General features: G+C 41.2%; 1 protein-coding gene across 1 annotated transcript in view; it reads right to left on the bottom strand.

The window, feature by feature from the left end:
• Adamts9 (ADAM metallopeptidase with thrombospondin type 1 motif, 9) overlaps positions 1-18,700 on the bottom strand; it is a 147,408-nt gene that overhangs the window by 31,403 nt on the left and 97,305 nt on the right. The window contains exon 26 of the mRNA XM_013010368.1: positions 2,551-2,718. Within this exon, the coding sequence (XP_012865822.1) occupies positions 2,551-2,718 (168 nt within the window). The remainder of the gene's footprint in view (positions 1-2,550; positions 2,719-18,700) is intronic.

Here is an 18,700-nt window from a genome sequence, read left to right as displayed (position 1 = left end):
TAAAATTTCATAGGCATCCCTTTGCTCTCAATCAAAATCATCTAAACAGACCAAATATGAACTTTTGAGGGGAAAAAAAATCCTTGAAGACTTAGAGGGAGAATTTTTTTTTTCCTAGAGCAGTGGGTGTCCTTCACAACTTCAAAATTTCAAAAGATGCTGAAGTGAACATTTTACTTCAAATTTCAAAATATCAAATTTGGAGGAGATACTATTAAGATTAGCATGACCACATACACTCTGATTCCAACTTTCTTTATATCATAGTATCTGCATGTTGACCCAATGAGAAATTGCACTAATTAGTCTTCCTACCTTGAAGACAAAATGACTAGGATGTAGAGGCCAGCAAACAAACAAACATGGAAGGAACAGATGTAAAATGTTCAAAATATTCTTGCAAATAGGCAATCATTACTCTTGCTTAATATCACTGCCTTAGGGATACTTATGTTCACCACAGATTCAATATTAAGCCAATAACCTTTAATCATGCACCATGAACTATTGGCTGTTTATTCCTCCGGTTCACTTCCCATTTGCACAAATCAAATTTACCCATGCAGCATCTTCTCCTGCCTGTTCATATAATTCATTTCTGCAAATCAAATCAGGACATCCCAAAGCTGCCCACAAACTCTCAACGATGTTAACTTTTGTCTTTTACAGAAGTAATGACCTCTACTCAACCATGTTTGGAATGAGTATGCTTCTTTCTGGGGAAGGATTCCGTTAATCCAATTATATATGCAACATCACCTACCCCCCCCCACACCCCGCCCCAAGATGTTTCATCCTCATCATTTGAATTCTGTAAGTAATTTTAGGCTTTCCCTCAGGATCACAGAATACTAAAATAAAACGTATTCTCTGTTTGCTAATAAAGAGCAAAAAAAAATCTTTTCATCCTCTCTTTAGTGAATAAAGTAGTCTTTTAAGATGAGCATTGGTTGCATGTTCTGAGTTTAATGTTCAGGGAGAAATGCAATTAGTTCAGTAGAGGCCAAGGAACATAAAGAAAAGCAGCCAAGTATGGAAGTCTTTAAGAGGATGGTATAATTGTGGCATCTTAAAACAATATTAGCTGTGGGTTTCTGTATGAAGTGAATATCAGACCCCAAAATAAAAAGGCTGGAAGCTAATGGATGGCATTAGTCACTTCCAAATCATTAATAGGATGACCAGGTTGGCACACTGCCTTGAATGAAATGCCTGGAGGGGCCAGAAAAGGATGAGCTTTTGTTGGGCTTAGATTTTCCAACTGTTAAATTAAAATAAAAAATAAAACCCCTTGTTTCATTATAATAAAAGCTTTGAGAGGGGCAAGGACACATGCTGGGTCCCATGTTTCAAACTTCTGTGCCATGGAATATGGGGATGGAGGATAACGAGGCAAGCTCAGAATATTTAAGCACCATTCAGGTTTCTGGAAGAATGTTCCACTGACCAGGCTGTAATGGAGGTTCCTCACCACCTCTCTATGTTCCTATAGCTGCATTCAAAGCTCCTTTGCAGCCTTAGGAATCAAGACCCAGACTCTGCAAGAATGTATGCCAGGTTCTATGTACCTTAAGCCTGCTTTTCCACTCATTTTCAGCAGATACAGGTCCGATTCTCCACAGCACAGGAGAAAGAGAAATACTGTAAAGACTCACTGAATCAGATCAATAGTGTGAGGACTCACATAACTGCAGAATATTAAAAAAAAATTGAACCTTGTTACCTTCAGGTAAGCAGCTTCAACCAAGGTGAGAAAAATGGGCAAGTGTGGTCCTTAACACATACCCAGTATTTACAGGTAAATGAAAGCTTTGAAACCTACTCTCATATCCCTTCTGTCTAGCCCAGCAATGTCCGGAATAAGTGGAGCGTTGTGCCATCCGTGTCTTGGGAATTCTCACCCTATCCCATCTAATATACACATCACACTCCTTCCAACGAAATATGATTCTTTAGACTCCATTAGACTCAAGACCCCTGGAGCAAAGCACTTGACATTCATAACTACACTAAATGCTCATAAGAACCACGAGAAGTAGGCTTGGGAAGGTTAAACAAGGCACCCAAGGTCATAAAGATAGAAACCAACAGAGAATGCTCCTTCTGCTCCCCGATCTCTGTTGTAAACAGGCAGAGAAGTGATCTCGAATATCTTATATTCCCAGGAATAAAGGTATTTGTTTAAGAACTTCCTAGGCAAACTCAGACTCAATTCCTGTCAGGTGACCATAGCTTCAGTACAAAAATCAGTGAGTGGTTTTGGAAGTGATAAAATGATCGTGAAAAGCCATCAGCCAAGTGACGAGAGATGCCTCTGTGCTAAAACATCCATTTTCACATTGCATTCAACCTCATAGCCACCCCAATGTAGGATCAGCCAAAGCCCCAGAGTCTGAAGCCTAAGATGACACAGCTAATATCCTGGCCATCCACTCTCCAAGCTCCCCTTTGTAAAACCCAGACCATGCAGACAAACACACATGAAGAGGCTGGTGCCAGCCATGTGGCCCAATGAAAGGAAGCAGTTGGTAGAGGGGAAGCATTGCTCACCTGACTCCAAGCGCCAGCCTTCCATTTGGGGCATCGTCCTCCTCGGCACTTTCTGTGCCCATGTGGCTTAGCAAGGTGTTTACAGTAATCACTTTCTAAATGGCTTCCATCTTTTGCCAGGCAGTAAACATTTCGTTGTTTATGCCCTCGACCACAAGAGACAGAACACTGAAATATAAAGCAATGGCAAGGTTGTTGTTGTTTTCTAATCACACCGAGTTTGATTAAAAAAACCTACATTGTGAGATGTTAAGACCATGGCTAATGTGAGTCACCATTCCCCCACCCCTTTTTTAGTGCTATTTTGGATCAAGGCTCAAGGCTCAGTGCGAAAGGAAGGTGGCACTAAAAAAGAAATAATGTCTATACACGACAGCACCAATCTTATGTGGCACGTTGGCTTACTCAAGAGTTTGGCTAAATCCTGATAATTTAGGCCCCAAATGAAGCTCATGAACCCGAAATCACCCTGCCATTGTGATGGGAAGAACTCTTGCCTACCAAACAAGAAACTATGTCTTCAACCAAATACCTTATTCTCACTGATTGGGATAAGGATATATTTCCAAAACAGAACTGCATCCAAGTTTTTAATTCAACAATTTACAGCTAACTCCCCAGTCATTTTTCCCCGAGAAAAGGTTTTCATTTTCCCAGCCCATTTGGAAGAGGTGCAAAAGGCATGCTAGAAAATGAAAGGTAAGGTATCAGGTAAGTCTGTGCCAATTTCTGGAGGAAGCCATTACCTTTCAACTTTGATCTTCAAGTTCACTGGACTGTTTTAAATGTGACCTTGTCTGACCACATCTAAGAAACTTGACTTTGATTTCAGATTAGGTTTCTCAGAAAGGTTTAGGAAATCAAAGCACCCATAGAGTCTGGACAAAAATCTGATATGACAGCTTCATGTAGAACAGGCAAGAAGCTGGCCCCAATAGGTACATAGAGACAGTCAACTCCCCCTGCCTCATTAGCGATTACAGAGGCCCTTACTACTTGGATCATAAAACCTGCTGGCTCAGGTTTTCAAGACCCATTATTTCCCAATATAATAGTCTTGCCTTTTAGAGGGAAATGAATTTAAGAATGAAGAACAAAATGCAAAAATGCAGCAAGAACAGACTGCAAGCATCATTTCCCAGTATTCCACTTTTCCCCCTTCCTTCACTAACTTTGAGATGTTGTTAGCTTAAATTAACAAAGTGCCCTTTTCTGCCTCACAGATAAATAGCTCCATGTAAAACAAGAAACTGAGTATTAATTCAACCACAATTACCAAGCATGCTACAAGTTATACCATTCATAAATGTGTCAGACATGTTTTTTTTTCCTTTCTGGTAAAGATAAACTGTTATAAAAATTTCAACAGTAGCCAGTAGAGAAATTTAAAATATGTAAGGGAACACATTTGGCTTTAACTTTAGGACATGGAATCATATGTCTGAGCTCCCATTTTATGAGGATTATGATTTGGAGTTTTAATTCTAGAAGTCTTAACAGTGTATGCCATGGAAGGAAGGAGCCTAATTTGAATTTCAACACCAAAACAAAAGTATCCATCATTCAACCTACAGTGTTCTGGTGTATGAAAAGCAGAAAGGCTTTGAGATATATTTTGGAATTTAGGATGAAGCTCCTAGAAGTATTCCTACAAATCTTCTAAGCATGGCCTAATGATATGCCCAAAGATAATTTGTTATTAGTGACCAGTTTTAATATTTAAAAAATGTTTCTTCAATAAGAAAATATTTAAGGGCACCGTTGGAATGATGGATGAGCTCATTTGTTCATTTGATAACTATGAGTAGCTATCATGTTCTAGGAACTTTGCAAAGTACTGGAAATAGAGTGATAATGAAACTTCCCTAGCTCCTGCCTTCATCGAGCTAACAGAGCAGCCATGAAAACTGATATTAATTAAGTGATGACATAGATAAATCGTGTTTTGAGGTGGCTACTATGACACAAGCAGGCTACCGTGTTTGGGAGAGGCTCCCAGAGCCTTTGAGGCCAGACCACTCAGCATAATGAGTGTGGATTTTATTTTGTCCCGAATTGGAAATCACTGGTAGTTTTAATTCAGAGGAAGATATAGGCTGGTTTTTGTTCTGAAATTTCTACTTTGAACTGGGCAACAGTGGCTCATACCTGTAATCCTGGCTACTCAGGAGTTGAGTTCTGAGGATTGTGGTTCAAAGACAGCCTGGGCAGGAATGACTGTGAGACCCTTATCTCTAATTAACTACCAAAAAGCCAGAAGTGGAGTTGTGGCTCTAGTGGTAGAGCATTAGCCCTTGAGCACAAACAACAACAACAACAACAAAACTTAGGGACAGTGCCCAGGTCCTGAATTCAAACTCCAGGATTGGTACTAAAAAGAGAAATCTAGTTTGACCACTGAGTGAAGACTGAATGTGAATATCATGTGAATGGAAAATAGGAAAAGGCACATGGAAGGTAGACAGCAATTGGTGCAGGAAAGAGGCAATGATAGTTTGGATTAGGGCACAGAGTTTTGGTGTAGGGAAAACTGGTGAATTAAAGGTACATTTTTTTGAAGTAGAAATGATATACCTGGTGGATCAGGCATGAGATGAAAGGGAGAGGGCAAAATAGAGGATGACTTTTAGCTTTGGGGAACTTCAGAGTGGTTAGTAACATTTGCTACCATTTTCAAAGATGGGGAAATACTGGAGAAACAGCATTAGAAGTCAAAGGTCTATTTATGGACTCTCTTTATTGGTTGGACATAAAGCACACAAATTTGGGATAACATTTGATTGTCTAGAGTGAAGAAAACCAGGTACCTTCAAGCCATCAAAGGTTAAAAGTTAAAACAGATGCTAATGTGTCCCTAGGGAGAGCAATTTCAATATACAAACAATCCATACAAGCTGACCCTATGTGAAAATGGAAGAGTGAGTGGATAGAGATACTGACTCAGTAATCTGCAGTGGTTAAGTAAAGGCAGAGTGCTCTCATCCTTATATACCAGACAGTGCCCTATGTCTTTCCATACATTATCTCCTTTAACTTGCCAATAATCCACCAGAGCTCAAAATAGCTATAGGTGCTGATTGGGGACAAGTGGTGCTTATAAAATGGTGTCATCACGGTGGTTTAAATACAGCTTCCACAAGCTGCAGTTCAGTGGATGCCTTTCTGCTGAGAACAATTACAGCTTTACGAAAACATAATTATAAAAAAAAAAATCTCCCTACGAGAAACTCATCTGTGGTATGCCACGGATGCTCCCAAGATCCATTGCTAAGGAAATGGCAGATGAAGCTCCTTCTAAACAGGATGCTTTAAAATGTTTAAATATCTAGGTGAGCTCTACTCTGCTCATTCTTATACACATTTTTTCCTATCTGGGGACCTGAATGGAACCAACATTGAAAAACAAATGCAATATTTTAGCATGACTCACCAACCTATTATTTGCCTGGAATTACTAAGATGGAAAAACGACTAGGAAATTCTCAAGGTATCTAATCTGATGGCAAACACTCATCACTTAAAGCTTTCTCAACTAGTAACAAAGCAAAGCTGCTGTTCATGGACATATACCACTTTATCAGGTTTATAAATGGGTCTATTATGACTTCATAAAGGAACTGTCATTTTGACAATTAAATAAACACAGGTTTCAGCTCTTACATTCCTAAGGAAATTTCCATCTGATGATTTACAAGTCTTTCCCAGGCAAATGATGACTTTTACTTCATCAATGCTTGTCACTGAGTTAAAAGTCATATTCAGTAGGTCGCCTAGTATATATTATCCATTGGCTACATATCTGAGAGTTCTTATTCTTTAGAACATTTAAATCCCATTTTCAACTGAAATAGATTCCTGGTTTACCAATATGATTGTGACTTTTTTCTCTTGGGAAACAGCTTCACTTATTTAAAAAGATCACTCTTCCTAAATTTGAGGAAGACTCTGAAACAATGTAATCTCTACTTGTTACTCAGAAGAACAAGGTCATCTTCCCAATGCCTAGGCTTTCAAGCTTTTGTTTCTGGGAAGCCAGTGGATGACTATGATTTTGAAACTACCTTTCAACTTGTCTGGTAGCCATCAAACTCATGTTGTGAGCAATAGGTTGGTAACCTCTCCAGAAACCTTGATAACTCTGAAAAACCTTGATAGCTCTGGATACAATGTAGATGGGCAAAAGAATAGTGTGTTAACAGAGATAGTACTCTACAGAGATACTGAGCTAACAGAGGTAGTACACTAACAGTGTGCTATGCCAGGACTTAGTGGTTCCCTGAACTGGTTCTTGTTATCAAGAAGCTAACAAACAATATATCTACCCAGATGAGAAGTGCTGTGGACCAAAATAGAATGAGATTCCTGGGGCCACTGAGGATTCCAGTGAAGACAGAGTTCTATACAGAATTCACCACAGGGAACCAGGGAGAAGAAGAGGGGGAAGTAGAGATCAGGGAAGCACATGGATCTGGCTACAAGGAAAATTCTGGAAGGGGCTAGAAGATCCTGGTTTAGTGGAGGCACTGGAGTGTGTAGGTGGTAGACCAGGCTCTTCTGAGCTATATAGCTGTTACCTGATATATATGGGTTAAGACCTTGCTGAATGTCCAGGCACAGATGATTTTGGTTCTGAGAAAGAGATGAGATTATCATCCTAAGACATTTGTAATAGAATTGCTGACCAATTAGTACAAATATCCAAACTCAGGATTTACTGATAGCAGGTCAGAAAAAATAAGGATTAGAAGGCCAAGAGAAATGCCAAACCCATACTCTTCCTATTCAGGGATTTTGGGCAATCATGTGACTACCCAGCACTCTGGGGTAGGTTGAGTAGAGTCCTGTTTGGAGAAAGATTATATTAATTACTTTTAAGGCCTGTTTTGAAAACAATATCCAAACTACTTCATTAAAATAATGTTTTGCTATAGCTTTGCATGCCAACAAGTTCTTCTTGGTTTGACTTTAATTCTGACTTTCTTCTTTAAATAGTCAAACATCTGGGAAGTGTGCTAGGAGAGAGCATGTAATACTTGTGTGCAGGAATCAGAACTGCCAATTACAGTGACAAACGAAATGACCACTGCACACGTCACACCATGAGGAAAAGGCAAAAAGGTACCTGGCTGTGGCTACTGTTCCAGAAAAGAAGGAATATAACAGATATAGACAGGAGGCTCAAAGTTTCAGATGCTGCTCAATGCTCAGATTCTGGGACACCACGTGGGCTTGTTGCATGGGAAAAAGATTACAGCTGCGACTCGGAGATGCTTATTTACTGCTATCTACACTGAAGCCCATCAACAAAGATGGAAAGAATGAATTTGTGAAAGCTATAGCTATCACGGAAGTGTGCCATAACCTAAATGTTATCTTTTCACAAAAAAAGGAGAATCTTGACTCATGGTGTTAGTGTAGATCTAATATGGCACACATTAGAGTCAAAAGCCCTCTCCCACTCTGCTCTTTCACTTAGGGCAGAGCTACTAAGAATCAAACCAGTCACCTTTAATTGAGCTCTCCTTGTGAGCAGAACCCTGGGGATAAAGCCCACTGGTTTCTCTCAATCCCAAAGCAGCCTTGTGGCTCAGGTATGATTAGGATTCCTCATAGATGAAGAAGTAAAGGCTAGCCAATGATATCATTTGCACAGGGCTACAAAGCCAGGAAGCAGCAGAGTTTGCGTTAACTGTTACGTATCTCTCTCTTACATTACATAACTATTACATATCTCTATCCTTAAACTATCCCAAGCAAAGGCACTGATTAAGACAGCAGGCTGATCATCTCTACCTACCCACAGCAATAGAAAGTAGGGACCTCAAGAAATGTCTCATACGAGTATTTTAGAGGGCTCTGTTTGCTCAGCCTACTAGGGCAATGGTGGCTATGCAATGCTAACAGCTCTGACTTCAACACATTGTCCTATCTCTTGCACCTTTGGAAAGAAGACATTGTAAATGGCAAATATACAATCGCTTAAATAAAAAGCCGCCTTCTCCTTTGGCTGGAGCCATGCTCTGCTTTTCTCTTGGCCATGCTGAACATATATTAACCCATTATCATACCTGATACTCTATGGTATGCTGTCAATTCTCCTGACTGGTGAATGTTCTGGTGTGTCAATGGAGGGCAGTGGTGGTAAATCTGGGCTTGCTCACCTGCCAAACATTAATTTCTCAATGGTTCAGCTGTGGACATCATGAGGGTTCTTCAGTCCATCTACTTACTTCACAAATTGGACAGCACAGATAGACATGGCACATTCAAGGTTACCGAGCAAGAAAGGAGTAGATACAGCATTAGGAAGTTTTTGTCCCTGGTGCAGAAAATTTTGGCACCAGTTACACTAAGGGGTTTAAGGCCAGGATCTGGGGTTCAGCAGTACTCAGGAACTGCAATTGACAAGCCACTCATCCCTTCCATTCCAGATTGGATATCTCATGGACAGCTAGCGTGATAAAACAAAGAAGAGAGAAGGTGGACATAGATGAACCAAGTGTTAGGTAAGAGATTCCCAGGACTCTGTGTGTGTGTGTGTGTGTGCGTGCACATGCACGTGCATGCACACACACAGGAAATGCCATCAGGAGTAGAGGATGCTTGCATTCACCCTGCTCTAAAATTCAGCCGAAGACAGGTAGACCTGGGCTGGAATCACATCTACCATTTAACCATTGTCTCTGCTCACAGTTGTTCTCTGTTAAAATGGGACAAGTACAGGGTGTATGAGCATTACAACTAAGGGACACAAGCCATATATAAGTTCTTCCCATTTTAGCCAGACAGGATAAAAAAATGATACATGCTTGCCATCTACCACCCCTACTTCCTCTCATAGCCAGCAGAGTCATAAAAAGGCCATAAAAAAGGTATCTTTAAAAAGATTTGTCAACTTTTGGATTCTAAGACAGACATTCTAGCAAAGACATACAGGATGAAAGCCGAGTTTTGTCTGGCAAGCTCTTGCCTGTGTAAGAGTAAAATGCTTTGCCTTCTCAAAGGGCACAGAGAACCCACAAGACAGACACACCGGCTCAAGGTACCTTCCCTAGTGCCCTTTCTCTCCTCTGGATGACTATTTATAAGGTCTCTCACCCAAGGAAGAAAAAGACGGACACCATGTATACGAATGGCACATCTCTTTTCCACACCACCATTTCCTGCTCATACTTCTCATCTCCAGGATGACTTCCGTCATTCCTCTCAATTTTGTGATGGTATTTTCCTAAGCATCCTGAGGCAGAGTTGGCATCTTTGATAGCCGCTGCCGAGTGCATCTTCTCTCCTTCTCCTCTGTGCTCAGGGGCTGTAGGCGTGGCCACCATCCTTTCTCAGAAAATAGATCTGCTTACTGGCAATGTGAACCCACTAGGGCTGCTCAGAGCACAAGGCTCTACACAGTGCTACAAAGAACCAAAATACTGAGGAGGAAAGGAGAAAAATTCTCACCAGGAAAACAGCAGCTGTGACTTCAGAGAATAAAGCCAGTGTTGACAGGCCTGTCTCATGGGTGTTTATGTCCAGGACCACCCTGACAAGAGAGCCAGGGGCCAGCAGAAATCACCATGTGGATGCACAAGACTAGACATTCACATTCAACCAGATGGGGTACTGGACCACCCTTCCATCCACATGTACCCCAACCCCTCCAGATTTGCAATGCTGCCAAGACCTAGGACAAGGACTAGGTCTCATGCTTCAAGGCTGCGGCCCATTCCACAGCCAATGAGGTGGCCCCACTTATTAAGGGAGATGGCAGAGCCAGGCTAGGCAAATAAAGGAAGACAGCAAGAGGCTCTCCTGCTCTTCACCTCATCACCCCCAAAGAATCAGTAAGTACAGGCGTTTCCAGCTTCCCTCTCCACCACGTAACATTTCCTCCCATTAGAGAAGGAAATACATATTAATATTACGTAGAGCAGAATATGAAATCACTTACTATAAATTGTGAAACCAGAGTTGGTTTCTTTCTCATTATTCTGCAAGAATATGATTAGAGTTTTTCTCCCCAAGGTGAGAAATGAAAAGCAAGATGATCTGAAGTGTAGTTTCCAGTGAATTCTATTGTGGCTGATGTCGGTGTACCCCTAGGAATGGGGAGGTATGTTACATCACCAGGCCCCATTTCCTCTCATGTGCTCCGATTCCCATTTGGAAGCACATTGCCTATATTTTTTGTAGGGCTTCTTTTTCCTTTTCAAGGTCACACGAGATGACTGACCATGTGGAACCTGAGTTGGGCAGAATGATCATTTTGGAATATGGCAGGAAAGAGCTAAAGATCATGTAAGGATCCCCTGCCTGCCACAGAAGTGTTTATAAAGCAGTCTGGGGAACAAGGAGGACAGTGGGTGAAACATGTATTCCAGGATCCTGATCCTTAGCTGTCCCAGGTGAGTTAAAAAGTGTCTAGGTAAGTAATTGATGGGGAAGTGAGGGCTGCTAGGGACAGGCACCAAAGCTTCTGGGTTCCTGAAAATGGAAAGTGCTGGAAGATACACAGCAATCAGGACACACTGGTCTCCTATCAGATGTCAATGCTGGAGCAGGGCCCCTTGGTGGGACCTATGCTATTGCCTAAAGCAGCCAGGACACGTCTGAGAAGCTCAATACACCATGGAGTACTTCTATAGAAAAGCGGCTCGGGCAGTTTGTCTCTGCACCTAACCAATGTCTACCCCTCAACCTCACCCGCTTTTCTGTACCAGCCAGTCCTTCCATAACCTAGTGCATTTTGTTGTGTGGCTTAGTCTTGCTTTCTGCCTACTGGACCTTTCTTCACAAATGCATATATATATAAAGGAGCATATTTACAGTCCAGCTATCAAATATGCAGTCAGTCCTCTCTGCCCTTGAGCTCTGAACCTGGGTGTTCAACTACAAAACAAAACAAAAAAATGCACATACAGGCCGTCTGTATATCATCACACCTCATAAGCAAGACAGCAAAACACTGATTTGTGAGGTATTTACATTGCCTTAGATACTGCAAGTCATCTAGAGATGAATTAGGATATTTAAGAGGATGTAGTAATATGCAAGAAAAATATGGTGCCATTTTCCGTAAGGAACTAAAGCATCCACATCTATAGATTTTAGTATCTGCAGGGGGTCCTAGAATTCTTCCACTGATACCAAGGGATAACTATACTAAATGTTTTACAACTTTACTGGAAGCAATTTACATAATGAATTGACTTTTAATTGAATATTAATGCTACCCCCAGAATGGTGATGTGCATAATTCCTTAGCCTATATCCAGAGTAACCTATGTCTCAACAAGAGGAAAAAAGATCATTTTAACCATTACTTATTCAGATGATCATTCTTCCACTTCACATTGCTTTCCTGGCAGTTCAGATAGCACACACCATTCAAGTTCTTCCTACCTTTTCTTGTTTCCTCTTCCTGCCCATTTAATAAAGAAATGTTCATGAGTAGCACCAGGAAGAGGTCAAGTGCTGAAACTTAAGTCTGTAACCCTAGCTACTAAGAAGGTTGAGATCTGAGGACTGAGGTTCAAAGCCAGCCATGGTAGATGGAACTCAACAGACCAGAAAAAAGCCAGAACCAGAGGCATGAGTCAAGTGGCAAAGCATCAGTCATAGGCAAAAAAAAAAAGGTGAGCTGAGAGGCTTTGAATTCAAGTCTCAGTACCAGTACATACATATCACCACCACCACCACCAAATGATAAGAGAAAAAGATAAAAAAAAAACAGGTAACACAGAAGACTCACAACATGGAAGACTTGACATTAGAAGTTACTAAAATTGTGTTTGATGGTATTCTGCAAATTTACATTTTTCTTATATACTACTCTGAGATGTATTTGCATAGATTTCCAACAACTGAGACTCAAGAATGTAGTAGAATTATCACTTGAAGATTAGTCAGACTGGTTTGGCCAGGCCCAAGTCTTTTCCTGTTATCTTAGCAAGATACTTAGCACAGCAAGCATTCACTGTCAGTTCTATTCAACAGAGATGTGAAATGATGGTGAGGACCCATCTCAGACTTAACATGTTCAAAACACAGGCCCTGACTTTCTCCCACAGAGTTGACTTTTCCTATAGACTTCTTGCTCTCCTTCAATCAACTGGAAACACCACTGGTCCATTGATTTGGTCCATAACACGCAGCATTCCATTGATTCCTTTCTTTCTCTTACATGCCATATGCAAACTCTCGGCTGATCCTTTGATACAACCTCAAAGATAGAGCAGAATCATGCCTTCCTTCTCTCATCACTTCCCTCATGGCGGGCTCCTCCCTGCCATGCTTGTCTTTAACTGAGTTACAGCAATGGCCTCTCAGTAGCTCCTCTGCTTCTTCCCTGTTCATCCCCCTCCTCTGCCCTGTGGGTTCCTATCTTATCAAAGTAAAAGCAAGTATCTTCCCTAGTGGTGCAACCATCTCTCCTGTCCTTCCTGCTCTATATAACATCTGTGTCTGTAATGGCATACCCTGTCTCTATCCCCTTCACTCCAGCCACATGGACCTTTGCCTGCCTGAGTCTGCCTGCCATACTCCTGCCTCCATTGCAACCTGCAATACTCTTCTCCCAGAAACCGTATGGTCTGCTTTTGTATTTTCCCCTATCTGCTCAAATGCGACTTGAACTCATGGCTTTGCTCTTGTGCTTCGCTTTTTTGCTCAAGGCTGGTACTCTACTACTTGAACCATACCTCCATTCCTGGAGTGTGTGTGTGTGTGTGTGTGTGTGTGTGTGTGTGTGTGTGTGTGTCTGTGCACGTGCGTGCTTACTGGTTAACTGGAGATAAGAATCTCATGAACTTTTCTGTGAGGGCTAGCTTTGAATCCTCATCCTCAGATCTCAGCCTTCTGAATAGCTAGGATTACTGGTGTGAAACACAAGTACCCAGCTAGACACCACTTTCTTCATGAAGACCTCCCCAAGTCTTCCTAAAATAGTTCCCCTGTCCTTGTAATTTATAGATTGTCTCCCACTAAGACCTAGTCTTGATGAGTTCAAAGTGTATTGTGTGTCCTGTTCAGTTCCCAGTGCCTAGAAACATGCCTGGGATGTGGAAAATACTCCTTGTGTAATGCTAAAAGAATGCATACTTGAAGAGTTTCTAATAGAACTGGGAACTACTTATCCCTCAATAATATTTAAGGATTAGTGAAAATTCTACACAATGTTCTCTTTACTGTATGAACCAAACAAATAACTATTGCTCTTTTCCAATCTCCTGTGCCCATGCAGTCCACAACTGGCTAAATTCCCTCATGGTTTAAAGTTTAATTCCCAACTCCTGAGCTAAATACCACACCAAGTGACAGAGAAGAGGAAGGCTGAGAATGTAATATCAGATTAAACTGATGTCAAGTAGAAGCGAGGAATTGAAAATACTATACTACCTTGCAAAAGCTAGATGAACGTTGAAAGCTCGGCCCTAAGCCACAAATGTCATCACAGATCCTGAGTTTCTTCTCCCTACAGGAGATTCCACCTTAGAATGACTCCCTTCCCCCAGGTAGAAAATGTAATATACCAGCTTTAAAAAGAATATAAAAAATGCATTAGACAAGAATGAGTCCCTTGAATTAATTTGTTTCTATCTCTACTCTCACTGGAAAATTTACAAAAGCAAAAACTAAAGACTCCTACTTCTAGACAACGTGTCTCACTTAAATGTTGTTTTAATCTTCTGGTACAATCCATAAGTAGTTGCACAAAGGGCTTTTGGTTTTTCTTTGGTGAGGGTGCTGGGGCTTGAACTCAGGGCATAGGAACTGTCCCTGAGCTTTTCTGCTTAAGGCCAGAGCTCTACCACTTAAACCTCAACTCTACCTGTGGCATTTTTGGTGTGTTTCATTGGAGATAAGAATCTCAAAGACTTTCCTGCTTGGGCTAGTTTCAAATTGCAATCCTCAGACAGATCTCAACCTCCAGAGTAGCTAGGTTTACAGGGTCGTGGGGTCTGGGCACTGTCCCTCAGCTGTTTAGCTCAAGGCTACCACTTGAGCCACAGTGTCACTTCTGGTTTTCTGGTGTTTTATTGGAGATAAGAGTCTCATGGACTTTCCTGCCCGGGCTGGCTTTGAACTGTGATCCTTAGATCTCAGCCTCCTGAGTAGCTAGGATTACAGGCATGAGCCACCGGCACCTGGCTAAAATAAAAGGTTTTAATTCAACATAGTGATTTATGAATACAACGCATCTGCTCAATGTAATCCCTTCTGTTATTCTCCCCCATCTCTCCTTTTGATCTAGAGAAAGGCTCTCAAAAGTAGATGCTACCCATGTAGATGAAATCAGCATGGAGCACAAGACTCTAAGTGCACATTGGGTAGAATGAATCATGACCATCCATCAACAGACTCTCTGGTCCTTGTCATCCAAATGGTAGGCTTAGCCCATGTCTTACTTCAGTAGAACTTTTCCTTATACATGTACTAAACCTCATCCTTCTAGAGCACCATCAATATCTAGAGGGAAGGCGACCCATTCCAGAGCAGCTGTCTGAGAATGCTACGTGATTAAGTTAGATTTCTGAGTTCCTTTGAAAGCACTTCAAAAATCAAGTGAGGTGCAAAAAGTATTGTAATTTAGAAACGCAAATATTCATCTCTCTCTACCTCATAGTAAGGAGAATAAAATTAGGAACCTGTTGTAAATCTTGGGAAACATTCACATTTCAAGAACTCAGCTTGGGAGACTGAAAAGGCAGAGGAGGAAGAAATCAGCTTTTACTGGGGCAAGGATTTGTTTCCTTTTTTTTTTTTTCTGGGTCACAAATCAAAACTGTTATTTCTAGAAAATTCAAAAGCTCCCTGAGGAAGACAGTGGGAAAACGTGGAGTTCTGGAGTCTGCCAAGACTGGATCCCAGAATTACTGATTGTATGGTGTTGAGAAGCTCGCTTAACTTCCTAGTATTTCAGTTTTTCTACCTTATTTGAGGATTACCAATAATTCATGTTAAGCACCTCTCCCAGGCTCACAGTGGCTGCTCAATATATGGTTTTATTACTATTTTCCTACTCCTTGCTGTGTATTATCAGGACATGTAAAGCACTCAATGGGACATCAGTACTATAAACTAAGTCATTTAGCCAGGTGCCAGTGGCTCACACCTGTAATCCTAGCTACTCAGGAGGCTGAGATCTGAGAATCATGGATTAAAAAAATTACTGTTTTTCCACCAAACAATATCTAAATAGGGGAAATACACAATTTTGTTACAGCTTTGTTTTGGTCCCACCCATGAAATTCCTGAGTTTGATGACAGTGTCTTGGGTTCGTTTTGTTTATCTTTCTTCAAACAATAGACTTTTCCTGTCTCAGTGCTTTCGAGTCATACTGGTATTTATGGAGAAGAAATAAGATTGATTTTCCTTCTAGGACCAAGAGACACATGCTCTAAAATATTTTCTTCCCCTCCAACAGGCAACTGTCATTGTGTTACAGGTATGTGTCTGTGTCGTGTGAGAGTTAGAGTTGGTAAATATATGTCACTAGCCATCTGTTGAAACAGGAAAGGATGTGCAGAGAAAAAGCAGAGGCCCAGAGAGGGAAATCTCCAAAACTTTCTTCCCTCAAAGTTCATGTAAGGAGAAGCCAAGTTAACATTCTGGGTAAGCTCATTACTTAAATACAGGGTTTTTTTTTCTGATTGATTTTTAAAAACAACTGGCAGAGCTGGGTGCCGGTGGCTCATACCTGTAATCCTAGCTACTCAGGAGGCTGAGATCTGAGGATCACGGTTCAAAGCCAGCCTGGGCAGTAAATTCCATGAGACTTTTTTTTTCTATGACACTTTTATCTCCAATTAACCACCAGAAAACTTGCCTTGAGCTGAAGAGCTCAGGGACAGCGCCCAGGCCCAGAGTATTTAAGCCCCACAACCGACCAAAAAAAAAAAAAGGTAGAAAAATAACTGACTGGGAAAACTTTCTAGTCGTTATGGTATGTTTCTCTTCCTTGAAAAGAAGAAGGGAATGGTTTTATAACTTCAAAGGTTTTCTTCTTTGATTGTAAGGCATTTGTTACAAAATGCACTTGGGAAATGCTGCAGATTCTATCCATCTAATGCCCATAAGAACATGAAATGGTAAATTCTGCTGTGAGAAATCCACAAACTGATGGGGGTGATGATATTGTTACTCCCTCCCCCCAACCCAGGAGGGATTTGATGAGGTCTGAAGATATTCTTTGGTGCCAGTAGCCAAAGGGTATGCTACTGGTACCTGATAGAGAAGCCAAGGATGCTGACAAATTACACAATGCCCAAAAGAGCCACCCATAGCAAGGAACCATCTGCTTCATACTTATTCAACAGGCACAGAACACTCCACAGACCACTATTTTGGTTTCTAATAAGAATCATGGACTCCCACTTTGCAGATGAAAACTCACTAGAATTAATCTCACTTTTGAAAGCCTTCTCCCCAAGGCGAAATCAAAACATTCAAGACATGTTTCTAGGTCTTGCTGAACTGTTGCTACATAAGGACAACATTCTAACATTGGTGAAGGAATGTTCAAAATGTAACTTGTAAAGGACTCTAGGTAAAACGGGAGCGCTCTGCAGAAGGCACATGTTGAGGAACAGCTTTGTTTTCTTAGGAATACCTATCTATATTTACACGGTTCTTTAAAGAGCCAATCCCGCTCGTCAAAGATGCCACACAGACTGTCGACTTATTGATCATACTGAGCACATTTGTACACATGGGATTTAAAATTCAAGACCTCAGGCTTGCTAGGTTCGTGTCCTACTACTTGAGTTATGCCCCCAGCACGTTTACATTTGTAATGCCTTCCTCCTCTCCCCACCCTTTCCAAAAAATGATTGACTTATGAGTGTTTATTGGTTTGAAAATTCATACTGATGACTTCCTGGGATCTTCTATGTGTGAAGGGAAATTCAACTCTCCAGGGAAGAGCTTCTGATAGCGCTTCTGTCATTCCTCAGAGCTTGCAATTGTGACTTCCGCTTTGAATTTTCATGACAACGCTTTGCCTCTCCTCTTCAGATGCCTCAACTCTGGCACTATTTTGAGATTTCAGCTAAGATAACATGTTGAGCACATCCTACCTATTGTTGGATGTCCCAAACGATAGTTATCCTCAACCCACCACACCTTAAGAGTTCCTCCATTCTACTTGTACCAACTAAAATGGCTCCAGACATTGCCAAACGGCTCACTGGTGGATAACAACTATTCTATAATTGAGAACTACTGAATTATTTCCAAGCTTCTCAGGAAGTCTTTCAACAAGTTCTCCAATGTGGCTTAAATTTATGGATCTGGTAGGGTTAGGAGACACAGAACTTGCTGGTGGACATTTAATAGTAGAGCTTTCTACACACCATGATAGCCAAGTCATGCGTTTAGGCTCAAGTTTGGTTAGCCTTGGGCTATAGAGAATGGGACATGAACAAAGTGAAATCAATCCCCATGTACAAGAATGAGGATTTTCAATAGTAACAGATGAAAATGTGCTCGGGGACCAACCCTTTCTCCCAGATGTCAGGTCTGTGAGGAGATAGGTTCCCAGTGTGTCATATCTGATTCAAAGACATCAAAGGAGAAGGAAATGTGACTGTTGCATACAGCAATGCAGGGAACAGGTGAGCTGGCTCTGTAATGGCTTGTTACTTTTGGGAGAGGGGTTAGGGAGGAAAGGATCTGGAGTTTAGGCAGAAGTAGATTAAAAAACAAACAAACAAGGACATTTTACATGGCTAGATATGCACTGGAATTTACTACCAAGAGCTGCAAGAAAACTTGGGATTTCCCTGGAGAAAGGGAGACAAACAAACAAACAAACAAAAAACACCCCAGCACAACCCCCAGAGTATATGAGGATGGTAAGAGAGTTGGAGGCTAAGAGAATCCTGGGGAAATGTCAATGAAATAGGAAAGGCTCTATTTCTGCTGAGCTAGGGTTACTACACCTGCTCCTGTTGTTAATGTTTTATTATAGTTTTAATCTAGGATTAAAAACAGCTTCCTAAAATGTGTCAGAATGTTTTTTAATGAACCCGTTCTCCTCTTTACTCCCTTGTGAAGGAGAACACACAGTTGGCACATATTCATGTTTTTAGAAGAAATCTTTCCAAGGTAACTTCCTCTGAAAAGAGTCTCAAACTTTGAGATAAATTGCAGACACTT

The sequence above is a fragment of the Dipodomys ordii genome, unplaced genomic scaffold, assembly GCF_000151885.1.
Source record: "Dipodomys ordii isolate 6190 unplaced genomic scaffold, Dord_2.0 Scaffold12, whole genome shotgun sequence".
Classification (NCBI taxonomy): domain Eukaryota; kingdom Metazoa; phylum Chordata; class Mammalia; order Rodentia; family Heteromyidae; genus Dipodomys; species Dipodomys ordii.
The sequence above is the reverse complement of the archived record's forward strand: the minus strand, read 5'-3'. Positions and strand labels throughout refer to the sequence as shown.